Source organism: Dama dama, chromosome 1 (genome assembly GCF_033118175.1).
Source record: "Dama dama isolate Ldn47 chromosome 1, ASM3311817v1, whole genome shotgun sequence".
Taxonomy (NCBI): domain Eukaryota; kingdom Metazoa; phylum Chordata; class Mammalia; order Artiodactyla; family Cervidae; genus Dama; species Dama dama.
Genome location: NC_083681.1, coordinates 60,523,088 through 60,539,510, shown reverse-complemented (window position 1 = coordinate 60,539,510; position 16,423 = coordinate 60,523,088). Strand labels below are relative to the sequence as shown.

Genomic DNA, 16,423 nt, shown 5'->3' with positions numbered 1-16,423 from the left:
TAAGTCCAACAAAGTTAGCCTAGGTACCCAGCTAACACAATCAGCTATATAGTATTATACTGTAACAGATTTATAATACTTTTTACATAAATAATACATGAAAAACAAACACAAAAAATAAAGGAAACATTTTTAGTCTTACAGTTCAGTACCTTGAAAAGTACAGCAGTACGGTACAGCAGCTGGCATATAGGGACATGTTCATACCTTTGAAAGTTTGCAACTTGAAGGTCCACATGTAGAGGACTTGCTGTATATCCTGTCCCACATGTGGAATGGGCCATTCCTCCAAGAAACTCTGACTCTGAATACAAGTTATACTCATCAATGATGAACTGTCATCGCCTCCGGGCTTTTTCAATCAACAGTGTTTGGAAATAATGTGGTTTTTAAAGATATAATAATTAGGGAGTGAAATAATGTGCTCATGTTGTGATTTCAAATTTAGCATTTGGGGATTGTAACAGTGCTTTATTTTTATGGCAAAGTATTCTACAAAATGCTGTCATAATTTAGATGCATCCAAATCAAAGCATCTTTATCCTTTTCCAGGGATACTATTATCTCTTACCCAGTGGAAAGAAGAAAACGATGCTCTGTGTGGCATGTGGACGATCCGTGAGAGCAGGGAAGGGACTGGAACAGTTGCCTCCAGGGCTCCCATTCCTCTGTGCCTCGGCCTCCAAAACCCAGAAGCCCTTCTCACATGGGCCTTTCAAGGCCATTGATGTGGCCAAGGTGTGTAATGATCTGAGCTCTGCTAATACATGTGTGGCATGAGTCTGGAAACTTTGATGCATTCATTATTTGCCTTGCACTCAAGTTCATCTCCACTCATCCAATTCATCTTTTACTGATGCACCTTTACCATTCCACCTGCATTGATTTCCTTTTCCCCGTTGTAACTTAAAATACATTGTCTGTTAATAGTTCGATACACACTTTGAAGTTAATTGGGCACTTCTGAGGCTTTAATCATCTACTGACACCTTGCACTACTCTCTGTGTTGCTTTTAGATGGGAAAGTAACTGCAAATCTTTACTTAGTGGAGGAGCTTTTTGCCTCCATGCATGGGGTAAACTCCTTTTATACTATTATGGAACATTTCAGGGCTCATTTGATGTGTTGTTATTAATGGCTCTTCAGGTTGGATGCCTGAATTCATGCATTCGTGTCTAATGCTAATTGTATCATGGAGAAAAAAGTCTTTACTGCTTTTCTGGTTTCTTAATTTAAAGTGGTACCATTCAATCGGGAGATTGGGATTGATATATATACATTACCATGTATAAAATAGATAAATGGTGAAAGCCTACTGTATAGCACAGGGAATTCTACTCAGTGCTCTACGGTGACCAAAACAGGAAGGAAATACAAAACAGAGGGAACATATGTATACGTGTGGCTGATTCACTTTGTTGAGCAACAGAAAGTAACACCACGCTGTACACTAACAAGTAAAATTTTTTATAAAAAACTCAAAGGCAAAGCCTTAGAACATGATACTAAAAGCGACAATTTGGCATTAATAAACATTTTTTTTAAAGAATTAAAAAAAAGTATGTTTCCCTTGTCAAGACCTATCCCTCTGAAGTACTTATGAATGTGAGTTCTTTTCTAGTTCTTTTCTTTCTTCTTCATTCTGGAACCTTGTTTAAAATTTCTATTTTCGCAGTATTTTCAAAACCTCACTAGCTTACAACATTATACAGTCCTAAATCAAAATGATTCCTGTAGTAGCTTTTTAATGTGTATTTCATTCTGGTCTCCATATCAGTTTTGCATGTATGCTTTCTTCTCTTTCAATGCCATCAATCTTGTTTTGTTTTTGTTTTCTTTTTAGCTAATTAAAATAAAATGATATATCAAAAAAGATTTTTAAATGACACCTTTTAAAAAATCCTTTCTTTCAAGTTTAGAAGCAAGAAGAGCTAAAGAGAAACGTACACACCTATATAAAAAGGAGCAATTCTTAATGGGTAGGAACCTTCCACCTGGTCTGCTTTTTAGGCTGGCCCAACTTGTTCCCAGATCGCTGTCCTCTCTGCCCTCAACCTGACACACAGTGATAATAGACACCATCTGAAACCTCAATAACTCTGAAGGAGAAGGGGAGTCAGTCCTCCAGGAAAGCCCGCAGGCATTTGGCTTTGCTGAGGTGATAATGGGGTGGTGTAAAGGAGGTAGAGGGGTGAGCTGATTGAAAAGAATCCCCAGTGTTACACCATCTCAAGACACAGCTTTCCCTCAGGCCAGCTTCTTGACTAAGGATGAATAGGGAAAGGTGAAGTGTGGTGTTCACCATCCTCATTGCCACATGGTTAAGGCTACGCTCATTCCCCTCCCCATACGTCAATATCTGCCACCCTAGCATGACATCATCCTAAAGGTAAAGATTCAGAGAATACCTTTAGTCCTACTGTCCATTGCTTCCACCCCAGGCTCTCTCTGGCCCTGGCATCATTCTTCTCCACCTCATGTCCAGGGGAAGGTGAAGTAGAAAACAGGAGAAGGCCAGAAACACAAGCCAGAGTCCCAAAGTCACATAGAGACTCAGCGACAGGGCTGGGAGGAGAACCAAGGAGTCTGGACCTCATGTCCTTCCCACTACAGCATCAAATACCTACAGTCACATAGAGACTCAGCGACAGGGCTGGGAGGAGAACCAAGGAGTCTGGACCTCATGTCCTTCCCACTACAGCATCAAATACCTACAGTCACATAGAGACTCAGTGACAGGGCTGGGAGGAGAACCAAGGAGTCTGGACCTCATGTCCTTCCCACTACAGCATCAAATACCTACAGCATATGAAGTGAGCTTTTCAAAATTTAAATGCTACACACATACAAATACATATTAAATTAAAAGCCTGAAGTATAACAAAATAAAACTAAAAAAGAACAAAGTTTGAGTCAATCTGTGTTGTTTTTCTTTAAAAAAAAAATCAGACTGATTTATCTTCTCGTGAGGCTGAAAACACTTTGAGTTATTATGAAGAGCATCTATTATCTTTACGGATGAAGACCTGCACGCAAGTGGTATCTCATTGTGGCATGGCAGTTACAAACCAGAAGGCAGTGAAAATAATTGCATACAAAAATGGAGATGGATATCGAAATGGGAAGTTAATTGTGGCTGGAACATTCCCCATGGTAAGTGGCTATCACTTAAATGTTTCTTGCATCCTTAGAGGCAGTGATGATGGTGATTCTTCTGACAAGAAAAAAAAAGCAGCGGGATTGAGTCACAAATATCCCAGGCCAGTTTTACCCATTTAAGCTGATGAGATCAAGATCTCTTTTCTTAAAGATGTTCTTTTTGATTGTATTTCTTTGGATATAGACTTAGAAAAATGAGAAAACAGAATACAGTTTTCAGATTGGCTCCAGAGCAAAGAAGGGTAAAAAAAAGCAAGGGGAAGGCAAAGCTACCAGAATTTCTTCACTCTTGTGACAGACAGAAAGCCTTTTCTTCCTTCCTTCCCTTTGCCACTTCAAGTTGTATGTCATCAGAATATTCTGCGATCCCACCTCATTTATCATCTGGAGAAGCTGAGCACTTACTTGGTGACAGGGCTATTTTCAGATTGGAGAAGCAGGAGTTGTGCTAGGAGGGAATATGTGGCTTCTGTCTTAGAGGCTGTTCCCCACGTCCTGGGGAGGAAGGAGCATTCCTGGGGTCCAAACCCAGGTTTGTCCTTCAGTTGCTTGATAATGGTCTTATGTCTGTAGGTTCTGGCCAATATCTTTACCAATGCATTTTATATGCAATGTTAAATATGATATGGAGTTATCCTGTAGACTCCTTTGCAAGTATTCACACACATACATACACACACACACACATACACACACACAATTATTCACTCACCCCTTTGATTAAGTCTGAAGAGATTTTTTAAATTAAAATATTGTTGGTCAATGGTCTAGGACAAAAGTTACCAGCTTCAAAATCCACCCTGGGACCCTGGCTTTTGTGGTCTTAGGCAAAAATGTTAACCTTTCAGCCGAATATCCCATCTGCCAAATGGAAGTAATAGTGTGTGAGTTCTTGGTTTGAAAGTCAAGGGCTCATTTATTTTAAAGCAGCTCAACTGAAGTGTTGGAATAATTTTATTCACTATAAAGCAACATGGTTGAAAGTCAATTTCTAGGTTAACATTTCTTAGGAAATAAATACTTCTGATGATAAAATGTATTAACAGACATCAGCTGCTGCGTTCAATTTTTGGAGCTAAGAATTTTCACAGCTGGACTGGACTAATTTTTGAGATTACATAGGACAATCTAATATCAAAAATCATCTCTAATCAAAGATCAAGTTGGTAGTTATTGCTTTCTATTTTCTCAAATTAAAGAATTTTCTCAGAATTCTAAAATAACACACTCTGCCTGATTATCCCCAGTTCTACCACTATTTCCTCTCAGTTCCTTATAGTCTGTGTTTTTAGCTGCTTACAGAATGTACAGAACAACTTGGTCTGGCCAGAGCAGCCTCCAAAATATACACCAAAGATGGAACCACAATAAGTTCCTTGCGCAATTTGGTTTTATGGGCTCTGGATGAATCTTTTATTCAGAGAGATTCTGAGGAACCAAAGGAAAAGGCAGACCCTGTTGGAACCGAAGAGACACCTGTTAAAAGTATGAAAGGTTGGTTACATGCTATAGGATTTAGCTGATTCTACTTATGTTTGGTCATATGAAAGTTACTTGTACTTCTTTCATTCAGCCACTCCTTTGAGAATTAAAAAAATCACAGGAAGCTACTCTTCTATGAAATTCTCATATCATTTTTACCTTGCAGAATACTAAGAAAAAAAATTTTTAATGCAAATTTGGTTTCAGAACCAAGACAATAAACAAGTTGCCTGGTGTTTATAAAATATGTTTGACAGTTTGGCTGCTTTGTGCAACATGAGCAGGTTCTGTTTTTCTTTTTTTAATTTTATAATTTTTTAAAAATTTGTTTTTAATTGGAGGATAATTGCTTTACAGTGTCATATTGGTTTCTGCTATACAACAACATGAATCTGCCATAAGTGGTTCAGTTCTTAAATTCAGAATCAAAACCAGCTGGACACCACTTAAGAAAGTTGGATTAGATCAGAGCAAATCTCTTCCCACGATTAGAAGAGAAAGTGTCCTCTCACACCTGCTGTCCTCTGACTCCTCTCGCCTGCCCCTGCCCATCTCCACTGCTCCTGTAAACTCCCAGAAGCACCAGTAAATGTACCCCTATTGCAGCTCCTGTGTTATACTTATCTGTTTACGTCTTTGTGCGTCTCGTTAGACTGTGGACAACTTGAAGGCAGGGCCTGTGTCCCCAACAATAATTGCTAAATGAAAAAGAGTCTTGCTAGCAGTGATTCAGCAGTTATCATCCACTGTAGTATTGAGAGGCATGGCTTCAAGGTTAAGAATGTGGGTTTTGGACCTGGACTGTCAAGGTTCAGCTCCTACCTATCACTTGCTAGCTGAATGATCGTAGGTACTCTGTCCCTCAGTCCTCTCATTTGTAAAATGAGAACACTAATAGCCATGTGAATATATATATATGTATATACTCATTCAGTGCTCATAAATATGAATGTATATTCCTAAGAGTATATATGAATATGAATACGTATACATATGAATATATATCACTTAGATCAATGCTTGGTTGATGCTCTACCAATTTAATGATGTAAGTCATCATTATTGTGTGTGGGATTAAGTAGGGAAAACCCACTCACCCTCCTATGTGTCTCTTCTTTATTCCTATACTACTATCACATTCATAGTGCTTCTGACATCAGACATGGGGAATTTTTCCCCCATACCAACCAACTGTGAAACACTAGGAGCATGTCCTACAGTTTAACTCAATTCTGACACTACCTTCCTGGAGACACGGTCAGATCCCACAGGTTAAGGGTGCAGTCTCACAACACTGCTCCCTGCTCAGGTGTTCCAGATGTCCAGACCTGTGCTTCTGACTGATTGACAATAAATTGGAAGTTCCCATGACACCCTCCTCGGGTTCACTAAATTTGCTAGAGCAGCTCACAGAATTCAAGAAAACTGTTTACTTACTGTTTGCCCATTTATTGTAAAAGGATATGATAAAGGATACAGATAAAAAAATCCAGATGAAAGAGAGGCATTGGGTAAGGAAGAGTCCATGTTCTCTCTGACACTCCGCTTGCCGAGCACCTCCATGCGCTCACCAAACCAGAAGCTCTCTGAACCCTATACTTTGGGGATTTTCATGAGACTTCAGAGAGGGACTAGAAATGGAACTAATGATGAGTCATGCAGGCACAATCCATCATTAACTCCATTTCCTGTCTCTCTTTGAAGAACAGGGAATAGGGTTGAACATTCCAAGTTTCCAAGCATGGCTTGGACTTTCTGGTGACCAGCCCCCATCCGGAGTCCACCAGGAATCATCTTATTAGAAGCAAAGACACTGCTAGCACCCAGGGAACTCCAAAGACGTTTGGAGCTCTGTGTCAGTAATTAGAACAAAAGCTGACACTAGTGCTCTTTACCACTTGGGAAATTGCAAGAATTTGAGGAGTTCAGTGCCAGGAACTGGAGGCAGAGACCAGTATTTTTTTCTAATAATTTTCTAGTGATATTATTTGTTTTGTTTTCTAATGCATTTTAAAGGAATAATTGTGTGAACATTTATTGCCTAGCTGATCGCTAAAGCATATAGTTCTGCCTTTATTTGGCACGTGGAACATCTGATCTCCAGATTCTTGAAGATTTACAATTGCAAACATTCTTCTTTTAAATTCTTATTTAAAACCTGGTTGGAAGTAATGTGATTTCAAGCAGGTCTACTGAAAGGGTATGGCCATCCCTTCCCCTCATATTCTAAATGTTATCCTTGAATCATGCAGGTGCATTAGATTAGCTGGCCGTCCCTTTTACTGAATCATAACTTGGAGTTATGCCATCAGTTTGCATTGAGGGAGTTAAAAGAAACAGACATCAATCAAAGACTCAGTATCAGGCTTACTATTAATATAAAGGTGATGGTTGAGGACACTGGCTCTGGAGGTAGATGGCCTGGATTCTAATTCTGATTCTGCCCTCACCTGGCTATGTGATGAAGGCTCAGTTATTGTGCAGAAGAGAAATGAACCTACCTCAGAGTATCATTTTGAGAACTGCATGAGATAATGTGGGTAGAGGTCTTAGTGAAATGCCCAGTACATAGTCAATTCTCAGCTTGTATTAATTTATATAGTAGGATACTATTAGCTGAATCACAAATGACCCCTTTATGAAGATCCTGAAGTGTTTCTCTCAGATCTCAGGACCTGGAAAAGTGTATTTAAGGAATTCATCTTTCTCCATCAGCCATTTATATCTTGAAATGGTGTTCTCCTCTGCTCTAGCCACAAGGATGCTCAGAGCCCAAATAGTGCTTTATCTCAAGCAAAGAAAAACAACGTGGTATTCATGTCTAGTATCATGATGATGATAATAAAAATGTTATCTAGAATTTTTGGATGCTTGCACAATTAAATAGACTAAATAATATTTTCTAAGCACTTCCCTTTTTTAAATCTTCCCAAGAGCAGAATGAGATAGGTACTATCCATCTTTTCATTGATGAGTTCTCTGAAGCCCCTTATCTCTGGCTTCAGTCAGTTCCTATACTCCTTTCTGCATTTCCTTGCTTTTTTTATCTTTACTTTTCCCTATTTCAGAGTAGATATTTGGGTAAGCTATCTATTATTTTTTTCATCACTAGATACAGTGTAAGAAAGGAATTAAAATGTGTATCTATGATAAAATTAGTTTAGATTATTTAGTTGCACTGAAGTTTCTGATCAAAATTTATGTATTTGTATCTGGTTTTGGTGTTAACCTGCTTAAATCAAGTCATTAATGAAGAATGAAATATTTTGAAAAAACAAATGATTCAGCAAGCAAAGTTATTCATTATTCATTGAACAATGGTAAATGTGTCATTTGTTTCCCAGGAAACTCAAGAATGAAAGTGAAAACCAAATCATCTCCACAGTCTGTGACATCCGATAGTTTGGATGATATAGATACGTCTCTGCTCATCCTCATCCTCAGAAATCCCATTGCCGTCTGGGTATCTTGTGGTGAACCATTTCTGTCTCCAAATGGTCAGTGTTTTGTTATTGCTTTCTTTCAAGCAAGTGCATGAAGGGAGAGAGAAATCTTTTGTCACCATAAGAAAACGAATTAAATGTGTACAATGTCAACCTAATAACGTTGCTTTTATGCAAAGAACAGGCGGTTCATCAATTAACATGTGCACAAGGATAGCTGTACTCTTATATTTGCACAATTGCCTATTTTTTTCTTACTGGAATGGAGTATTCTGCATAGAAAATGTCTAATTTAGTTGATAAAGAGATTCTTGGTCTATAAGACTGAGAGTAATGGTATACATTAGAAAATAACAAATGAGTTTAATTCACACTGAAGACGACCTGTCTGGACATTTTCATTTTTAAGAATTGCACCCTTTAGGCAGTAGGTGGATGTTTAAAAAATGAATGGTTCCAAGCCAGGCTTTCATCACCTCCAAATAGTTTGTGGAAGTAGAAAATGAAATATGGCTATTGCATATGGTAAATCCATATAATAAAACAGCACTGTTCTTCTTTTCCCCCCTGCTTTCCATAAAAAAAAAAATGCCTTAAGCCCTGTCATCTTTCAAATGAGGTTTCTTTTAATGACCCTTACCTTTTAATTACTTATTTCTAATTGAATCTATTTCTTGAAGCAGAAACTTCTTTTTATAAATCATTGGCTTTCATGATAAATTACTGTTGATAAAAAGAATGCAAAATAAAACATCATGTATTTTTATTGTTCTAGCTTTGAAGAAAGCAGAAAAAATAGAAAAACAGAACTGGCTTAAAAAGGATAAAATTTTGGCTGATCTAGATGTCATGAAACATAAAATGAGACAGTTAAAAGGTCAGTAAGAACTAAATCAAGTATCACCATGTTTTAAGTGTAGTCTCAGTTTTCTGGTAGTTTTTTTTTCTACCATTAGATACCAGCTGTTTAACTGAATATTTTATGTTACAAAAATCCCTTGAGCGAGTCTAAAACTTAATAATATATCTTTTCAGTACTGATTTTTATACTTGTAAATTTTATATTAATATGAATATCACATGATTTACATAGATGCATTTTTAAAATTTGGAGGATGTGTGGATCCTGCAACCAGCTTATTGATTTTGAAACAATTCCTGAACTGACATTTTGTGGACTTTGGAATTAGTCATTGACAAAGCATTCTGTTATTTCTTGAGTATTTCTTGGGAAGAAGTTTTGCTAAATAATCTGAATAAGGACTGAATCTAAGTTCTTCAAAATTAGTGTTTTTATCTCAGAAGAGCTCTCTCTTGTTATGCAGCATAAGATATGTTATTCAGAGACAGTGATAAATTGACAATATTTGTCTTCTTCTATTCTTTTTGTCACAGAGTCTTAAGTTTCTGATCTTATATTGTTCCCAGTACTTAAAACACTAAATCATTCTTTGAGGATGAAAGTGTATTATGGACTTAATCTGAGAAGGAATCCCTTTCAGGCTCTGTAATTGCCATAGCAGGATTTCAGCTCCTGAGTATTTGTACTGTCTGGTGCCGGAAACATATGAACCTCAGTTCAATAAATAAGACAATTAGTTCTAAGTGCTCTAGACAGCACTCTGAATTGAAATGGCTGTTTTTCAGTTTTTACCAAAAGAATAATTGCATCTAACTGAGAAGCATCTATTTCTATTGCTAACCTCTACTGCTCTAACTTCTAGATATCTTCATTTGAATGTACCATGGACATGTCTAAAACTAAAGTTATCATATCCCCATGTGATGACCATGTTGTTGTTGTTGTTTAGTCACTAAGTTGTGTCCAACTCTTTTGTGACCCCATGACTATAGCCTGCCAGCCTCCTCTGTCCATGGGATTTTCCAGGCAAGAATACTTGAGTGGCTTGCCGTTTCCTTCTCCCGGGGATCTTCCTGACCCAGGGATTGAAACTGCATCTCCTGCATTGGCAGGTGGATTATTTACCACTGAGCCACCTGGGAAGTTATCATATCGCTATTTTATTTCATATCATGTTATATATCACACCGATGCCTCCTTTATTTCTTCTGTATACATTGCCACAATCCACTCAGGTGTTCCAGCTCAAGGACCTGGGAGTCATCCTTGGCACTTCCCTCTCTTACTATCTTTAAGCAAATATCCTTAAGTCTTATTGTTTTGAATATGTTATTTTCAAATGAGTTCTAATGGCCTTAATTCCTACTATCATTATCCAAGTTCAAGCTATTGTTGCCTATTCCTTGGGTTACTGAACTAGCTTTTTAACTGGTCTCCCTGCCTCCCATCTTGATAGTAGTATCCATCCTATGCATAAAGGTGACATTCTGGACCTGGAGTGATAATGCAGAAAGGCAAAGGAGTTACAATACTCCAGGCATAAAACCTTTCAAAGTTCCTCGTTATCTTCATGGCAAAAGTGAAAATCCTTAATATTGTCTTTCATGATCTGGTTCTCTGGAAGTTTCTTCCTCCCCTTATTCATTCCATTCCACCCATGTGGTCCCCCAGACTTATATGCTTTCTTAACTCTGAACTTTTGACACAATTTAGTTTCCTTTTGACACAATTTAGTTCTCTCTCCTGCTCTTTTGGATTGCTTCTCATTATTTACTTCTCAGCTTACTTTTCTAACATTCTAGGTCAGGAATAGTATGGTTTATCATACCCTCAACTTCCCTTCTGATAGCCCTTATCATTTTATTATATACTGGATCATATGACTGTTTCTCCTATGTTACGTTATAAATTTTTCTATACCCTTCTTATTTGTCCTCTGAGTAGTTGTAGAATTATTTAATTAAAGGATAACCGGAATTTCAACCACTTACCCCAATGAGTTTTCTAAGCTCTATTTTAATTTTTATCAAATTAAATCATTTGAAAGTAATGTTAAAAATAGTACCTGGCAGAGCTGCTTTTATTGAATTCTGATTTTATATTATGTCTTTAACTTTTATTATAATTCAGTATTAAAAAACATTTTAAAATTCAGTTGGCATCATCTACAATATCACTGTTGAAAACAGTCTATTTGGTCAGATGATGTCCATTATGGGGGAATCCATTAATGTAGTTTCTCTTAGATAAATCTTGTCTGTTACATTTTCTGCTATTAAATGTAAATTCAGAATAGGCCTTATTAAAATACCTGTTCAGAGGATGGTCTTTTCTATTAATAATTGTCGGGATTATGAGAATAAATAAGAACAAGTTTAAACTCAGTTAACTGCAGTCCCTGTTGGATTGTGAGCTTCTTGAGTATTGGATGAAAGAGGAGGTTTGGAAGATATGAATAGTGATGAAATTGATTATACCTTACTATTGTAGCCATTGGTAAATGCAGCAAATGTTCATTGAGCATATACTGTACTAAGCTGATTTTACATCTCATTTGTAAGCATGATCTTTGCTAATATTAATCAAATACTAGTAATAACTTTGTACGATTTTTATGATTAAGTTATAGATGTCAAATATTTATACATGCTTAGCGCAGAATAAATATTCACTGAATATTGAAACAGGGGTTCCTGAGAAGGCTGTCCATTTTCCCACTTAGGGTCTTAGAAACTGATAAACAAAATTGAGGGATGGCAGATCAGGCCAAAGTATCACCTTTGTTACATATAAAGGCAATGCTGGGACATTTTATTTAGTGTGAGAGCTAAATGGAACTGCTAACTGAAATCCCAAATGAGGTGGGCTAATCCTTTTAGGCATGTATGGTGCTGAACCAGAATGGGCCCCCGATAAAGAAGAGGCCCGAGGAGTGCTATTCAGGTGAGATTTATAGTCAGAAAGAACAGCAAAGTACTCATGTGCTCTAATAGTTTGGTGTTATGATTTATCCCACTCCAGTATTCTTGCCTGGAGAATCCCATGGACAGAGGAGTCTGGTGGACTATGGTCCATGGGGTCACAAAGAGTCAGACATGACTGAAGTGACTTAGCACACAGCACACACACATGATTACCCCCTCCCCAATCTCATGTAAATAAAACAGAAAATATGGAAAATATAATAAGAAAATAAAAACAATTTATCCAGTGCATTTTTTTGGTTTCTATTTGTTATTCTTACCTACATAAATAATATAGTTTGCTATGAAAATCTTTCCCCAAACCTACACCTTTTGTGATGACATTATGTCCTTTTAAAACATTATAAATCTCCAAAACATGCTGGCTAATGGCACTGGCAAGTGCTTTCATTTTCTTAGATCGTTAGAAACAAGTTGACAAATACCAAATAATGCATAATGTTTTTTGCTCTTCCTTATGTTCAAATCCTTGCTTTCAATAGTGTAAATGATAAGCGATCAGAGAACTGCCTTTAGTTAAGCAAAATTTTAGTGTTCAAAATGCATTACAAATAAAATATTTATTGAGATATTATCCATAAGAATTTATGTGTCCTAAATTAATGCTACCTGCACATTATGAATAGAGTCAGCTAAAAGCTATATTTAACATAAATTTGTGTTATGTATTTTTCTGGTGCCACTATGTTCTTCTCCAAAGTATGCTGGCTAAAGGCATTGTCACTATAATTCATTGGCTGTTGATTCAATTATGTTTTCTCCACATCCATAAATTGCATATGAATGATAATAAGGTATGTAGAGTTCTGATTTCCCTGAAAAGTCATTGCTACCACTTATTTTTATTACTGGATCTATTTCCACAAACTTGAGCTATAAAAGCACCAATGCTTCATCCCCTACAAATACTGAGTTATTTTCAGAGGGCTGTGTTCATAGTCAGGGTATGAAAACCTGTGTGTTAAGAGTCCCCTGGCAACAAAATTAGGACTCAACTTCATTTCAGTATTTCTGTTATTTTAACCATCTAAGTGTTACTTTCTCAAAGAAGGCTTCTCTGACACATCAGACTACGTCAGAAAGGCCTGTTACATGATTTTTAACAAACCCTGTACTTCCGGGGTGCAACACACTTACAATCAATTATTGGTGTAATCATTTCCTTGACTTTTGCCTTCCTTTCCAAAGTGTAAGCCTTTGAGGCAAGGGCTTGGTTTCCTACATGTTTGTACTGGCACCATCTAGCACAATGCCTGACTCATAGCTGGTGTTCAACATCGATTTCTAGAAGGGATATACAAGAGAAAACATTATTTGTACTTTAAGAAGTTGGGAGATCAACTTCTCTGAGTATGAGACTCAGTGCTGAGAATATCTTCAACCCAGAAAAAGAAAACAATTTAGTAAGTGTGACCTTTAAACCTCTTTTATGATGATTTAAAGTCGTCTAGCTGAAAGAATACATAAATTCAAATCACCAGACTTATTAACTTATGCCTGTGATTCTTTAGAATACAGTATTCCAATAAATATTTTCTCTTTTACAGCTTCTTAAGAGCGCAAAGGACACAGCAGAGGTGTCAGAAACTAATCGTGCTCGCGGGGTATTATTAGATAGAAAAAAAAAAGGCCTCCTGTCTCTTGGGTTAATATTATTTTAGAAATACTTAATCCCCAGGCTGCTAAGCTAATTGTGGGGGAAAGGCTTATTATTAGTGAAGAGAACAAAACATATGTTCCATGACTGGAAGAGATGATGGGCTATATAGGTCATGGATTCTATTTGACTAAATTACCACTGAACCATATCGTGGATGAGAGGCTGGGGCCAGTGTGGAAGTCAGCATGTTATCTTTCTATTCTATCTGTACAGTGAGTATGCATATCCTGGCTATTTAAAGCCTCCAGCTCCCATATGAAGAGCCATTGTTAGATCTTATTACCTTAGGCATCTTTGCTTTTATGATATATTTAGTATTTTAGCCTCTGCTCCCAAGTGGAATGATTTATGCATAGAAAGCCAAACCAATTTATTTGAAATCTGAACGCCTATCATCAGAAACAACATTTCTAGTGACTTCTTTCCCCAGGGCGGCGGGTAGCAGCGCGTCAGCCAGCCACCGTGGTTCCCAACAAAAGCCCTGTGCGGCTGGTGGTAGTGGAAGGAGGCTGGGCTGAGCAGACTCAAGAGGAAATTAAACTCATGGACCTCATAAGACATACAGAGGTACGCTCTTTAGGACTCCAGACATTAAAGGCTCAGCCTCTTTTATAAGCTTTTAAAACTATAGTATTGAATTTTTTACATTATGCTATTAATTTATTCTCAGCATCTGGTCAGTTATGACCATATAAACATATGCCAAGTATTGAGTTGGCATTTGGAGAGTAGTTATCTAAGAGACAGCCAGCTCCTCGGAAAGTCTGTTTTGTTTGAATGGAGACCAGAAATCATGACCTTAGCAAAGAAGAGAAAAAGGCCCAGTGGATATGTACAAAGGTAATTATAATAAGTGTAGTCAAGTTGAGCCGTATGGCTTCATTGCTCATCACTCCTAAGGGTATGTCTCAATCTGTAAAAAGAGGAAGGAGCAAAATACTAATTGCAATGGAGACATTCAGAAGTGAGGAATTCAAAAAAGCAGTTTCAGTCCAATTGATTAATCAGTCAGGATTGCCAGAAATAAAAAAAGTCAAGACAAGAAAGGTCAGCTGTTGAGAGAGAGAGTTGGGGATAGAGACTTGGGAAAACTTTTTGCTTTGTGAAGGTTTTCATCAAAATGATGTGTTCTTATTTAATAGGGTTTCTCAAATCATGAAATGTGTTCAATCTAAATCTTAGGCGTGTGCCGAAGTCAAGGTTACTAGAAAAAAAAGAAATTGACATTGCTAGAAATATGACTTCTTGCCAAGCTAAGAAGGATAAATCACTGACCAGGGAATGAATGCAAAGCATTGAACTAGGACATGCTTGAAGTAGGATGAAAAGCTGCCTGGCAGGGATCTGGCAGAGTATAAGGGTAGCTGCTGTATTTTAAAAGACAGAGAGTAAAGATTTAAACAACAGTCATGCACATTCCCTTAAGCATTTCTTGGTTAAAGGAAATGATGTTGTGATTCTAATAAAAAACTCATTTGTTAGATGCAGAGAAATCACTCAGTATGAGAAACACCATGCACAAATCCAAAAACACATCTCTATTCATTTCTCCAAATTATAAATGAAAGTTAAGTACTTTGCCAAAATAAGTGCCTTATTGTTACTACTCTAAAGGCTATTATTGCCTATAGTGATTCACTGAAGCAAGGGGAATCACAGAAGAGTCAGTGATAGGAGATGGTAATGTATTTCCTAAAGTTTTTTCAACATAACGTACAATGATAAGATGTTCCTGTCTTTCATTATATCCTTCACACACACACACACACACACACACACACACTAAACAGACAGTTCTCTAACCATGGCATTCTCTGGACTTTTCTTAACAGGCACACCTTTCTGAAGTCCAAGAACTGCAATCCAAGAGAAATTCTTTCATTGCACCTAAATGTACAGCATTCAAGCAGAGCAACCTGTATGAACAGCCCAATGCAAAACGAGTATGGATTTACCTAAATGGAGGCAGACCTGAAGATGGCACTTATGCCTGGGGCAAAACTATTTCGGAGGTAAATTTAGTGTGAAAGGAGAATGTTTCATAAAGCTAGGTTCAAATGCCAACTCTGACATTTCCAGATTGTTAGATCAGGCAAATTATTTTACCTCTCTAAACCTCATTTTCTCATCTGCAAAATGGGAGAGTAATACTTTCCTCACAGGGTTGAGATGATGATTAAATGAATATATGTGTGTGAAAATCTGGAGTACAACTCTGCATGACATAATGTGTGCACCAGAATATGATACTTGGCTGGCAGAGAACAATAACAGTTAAACCCACTGCAGTCAAAGAGTGAAATCTAAACTTGAAAATAATTTAAAATAGTTTTCCTATTCCATTTTAAGCCTAGTTCACAAAAGCTTGATTATCCTCTAGATATGTTCTCTGTGGGGAAAACCACAGTATTCACTAGAGGAAACCTGTCATATTCTTGATGCCCAGAGTCTGAGAATTATGGCAGACTTTCCACTTTCCAAAATTAAAAGACTGACTAAGGAAAAGATGAGTAGCAGTTCATTTATTGTTTGCAATATCAGGATACAGTTCCGAAATTTGATATTTTGTCTTCATCTTTAAATAAAAACTTTAGGTACCTAGGAAATGGATTTTGGTAGAATTTCAAAAATTCTCATTTGTTGCAGTGATATCTTATAATACATTGTAAACATGTTCTTCTTCTTATTTTTTGAAATGTTTTTATAACTTTTTCTGGGACAAGAGGAAGTCACATAAGGATATGTTGGTGGAGGATGGAGGAAAAGGCAAGACAGTGCAACAGATGGGTCTGGAGGAGTTCATGGAGGCTGATGGGGGCACCTAGAGTGTCA

The 16,423-nt window shown here is 37.2% G+C and overlaps 1 protein-coding gene across 1 annotated transcript in view; it reads left to right on the top strand.

The window, feature by feature from the left end:
* DCDC1 (doublecortin domain containing 1) overlaps positions 1-16,423 on the top strand; it is a 455,120-nt gene that overhangs the window by 401,529 nt on the left and 37,168 nt on the right. The window contains exons 29-35 of the mRNA XM_061149231.1: positions 553-738; positions 2,951-3,154; positions 4,453-4,654; positions 7,987-8,139; positions 8,861-8,962; positions 14,022-14,158; positions 15,424-15,603. Coding sequence (XP_061005214.1) covers positions 553-738; positions 2,951-3,154; positions 4,453-4,654; positions 7,987-8,139; positions 8,861-8,962; positions 14,022-14,158; positions 15,424-15,603 — 1,164 coding nt within the window. The remainder of the gene's footprint in view (positions 1-552; positions 739-2,950; positions 3,155-4,452; positions 4,655-7,986; positions 8,140-8,860; positions 8,963-14,021; positions 14,159-15,423; positions 15,604-16,423) is intronic.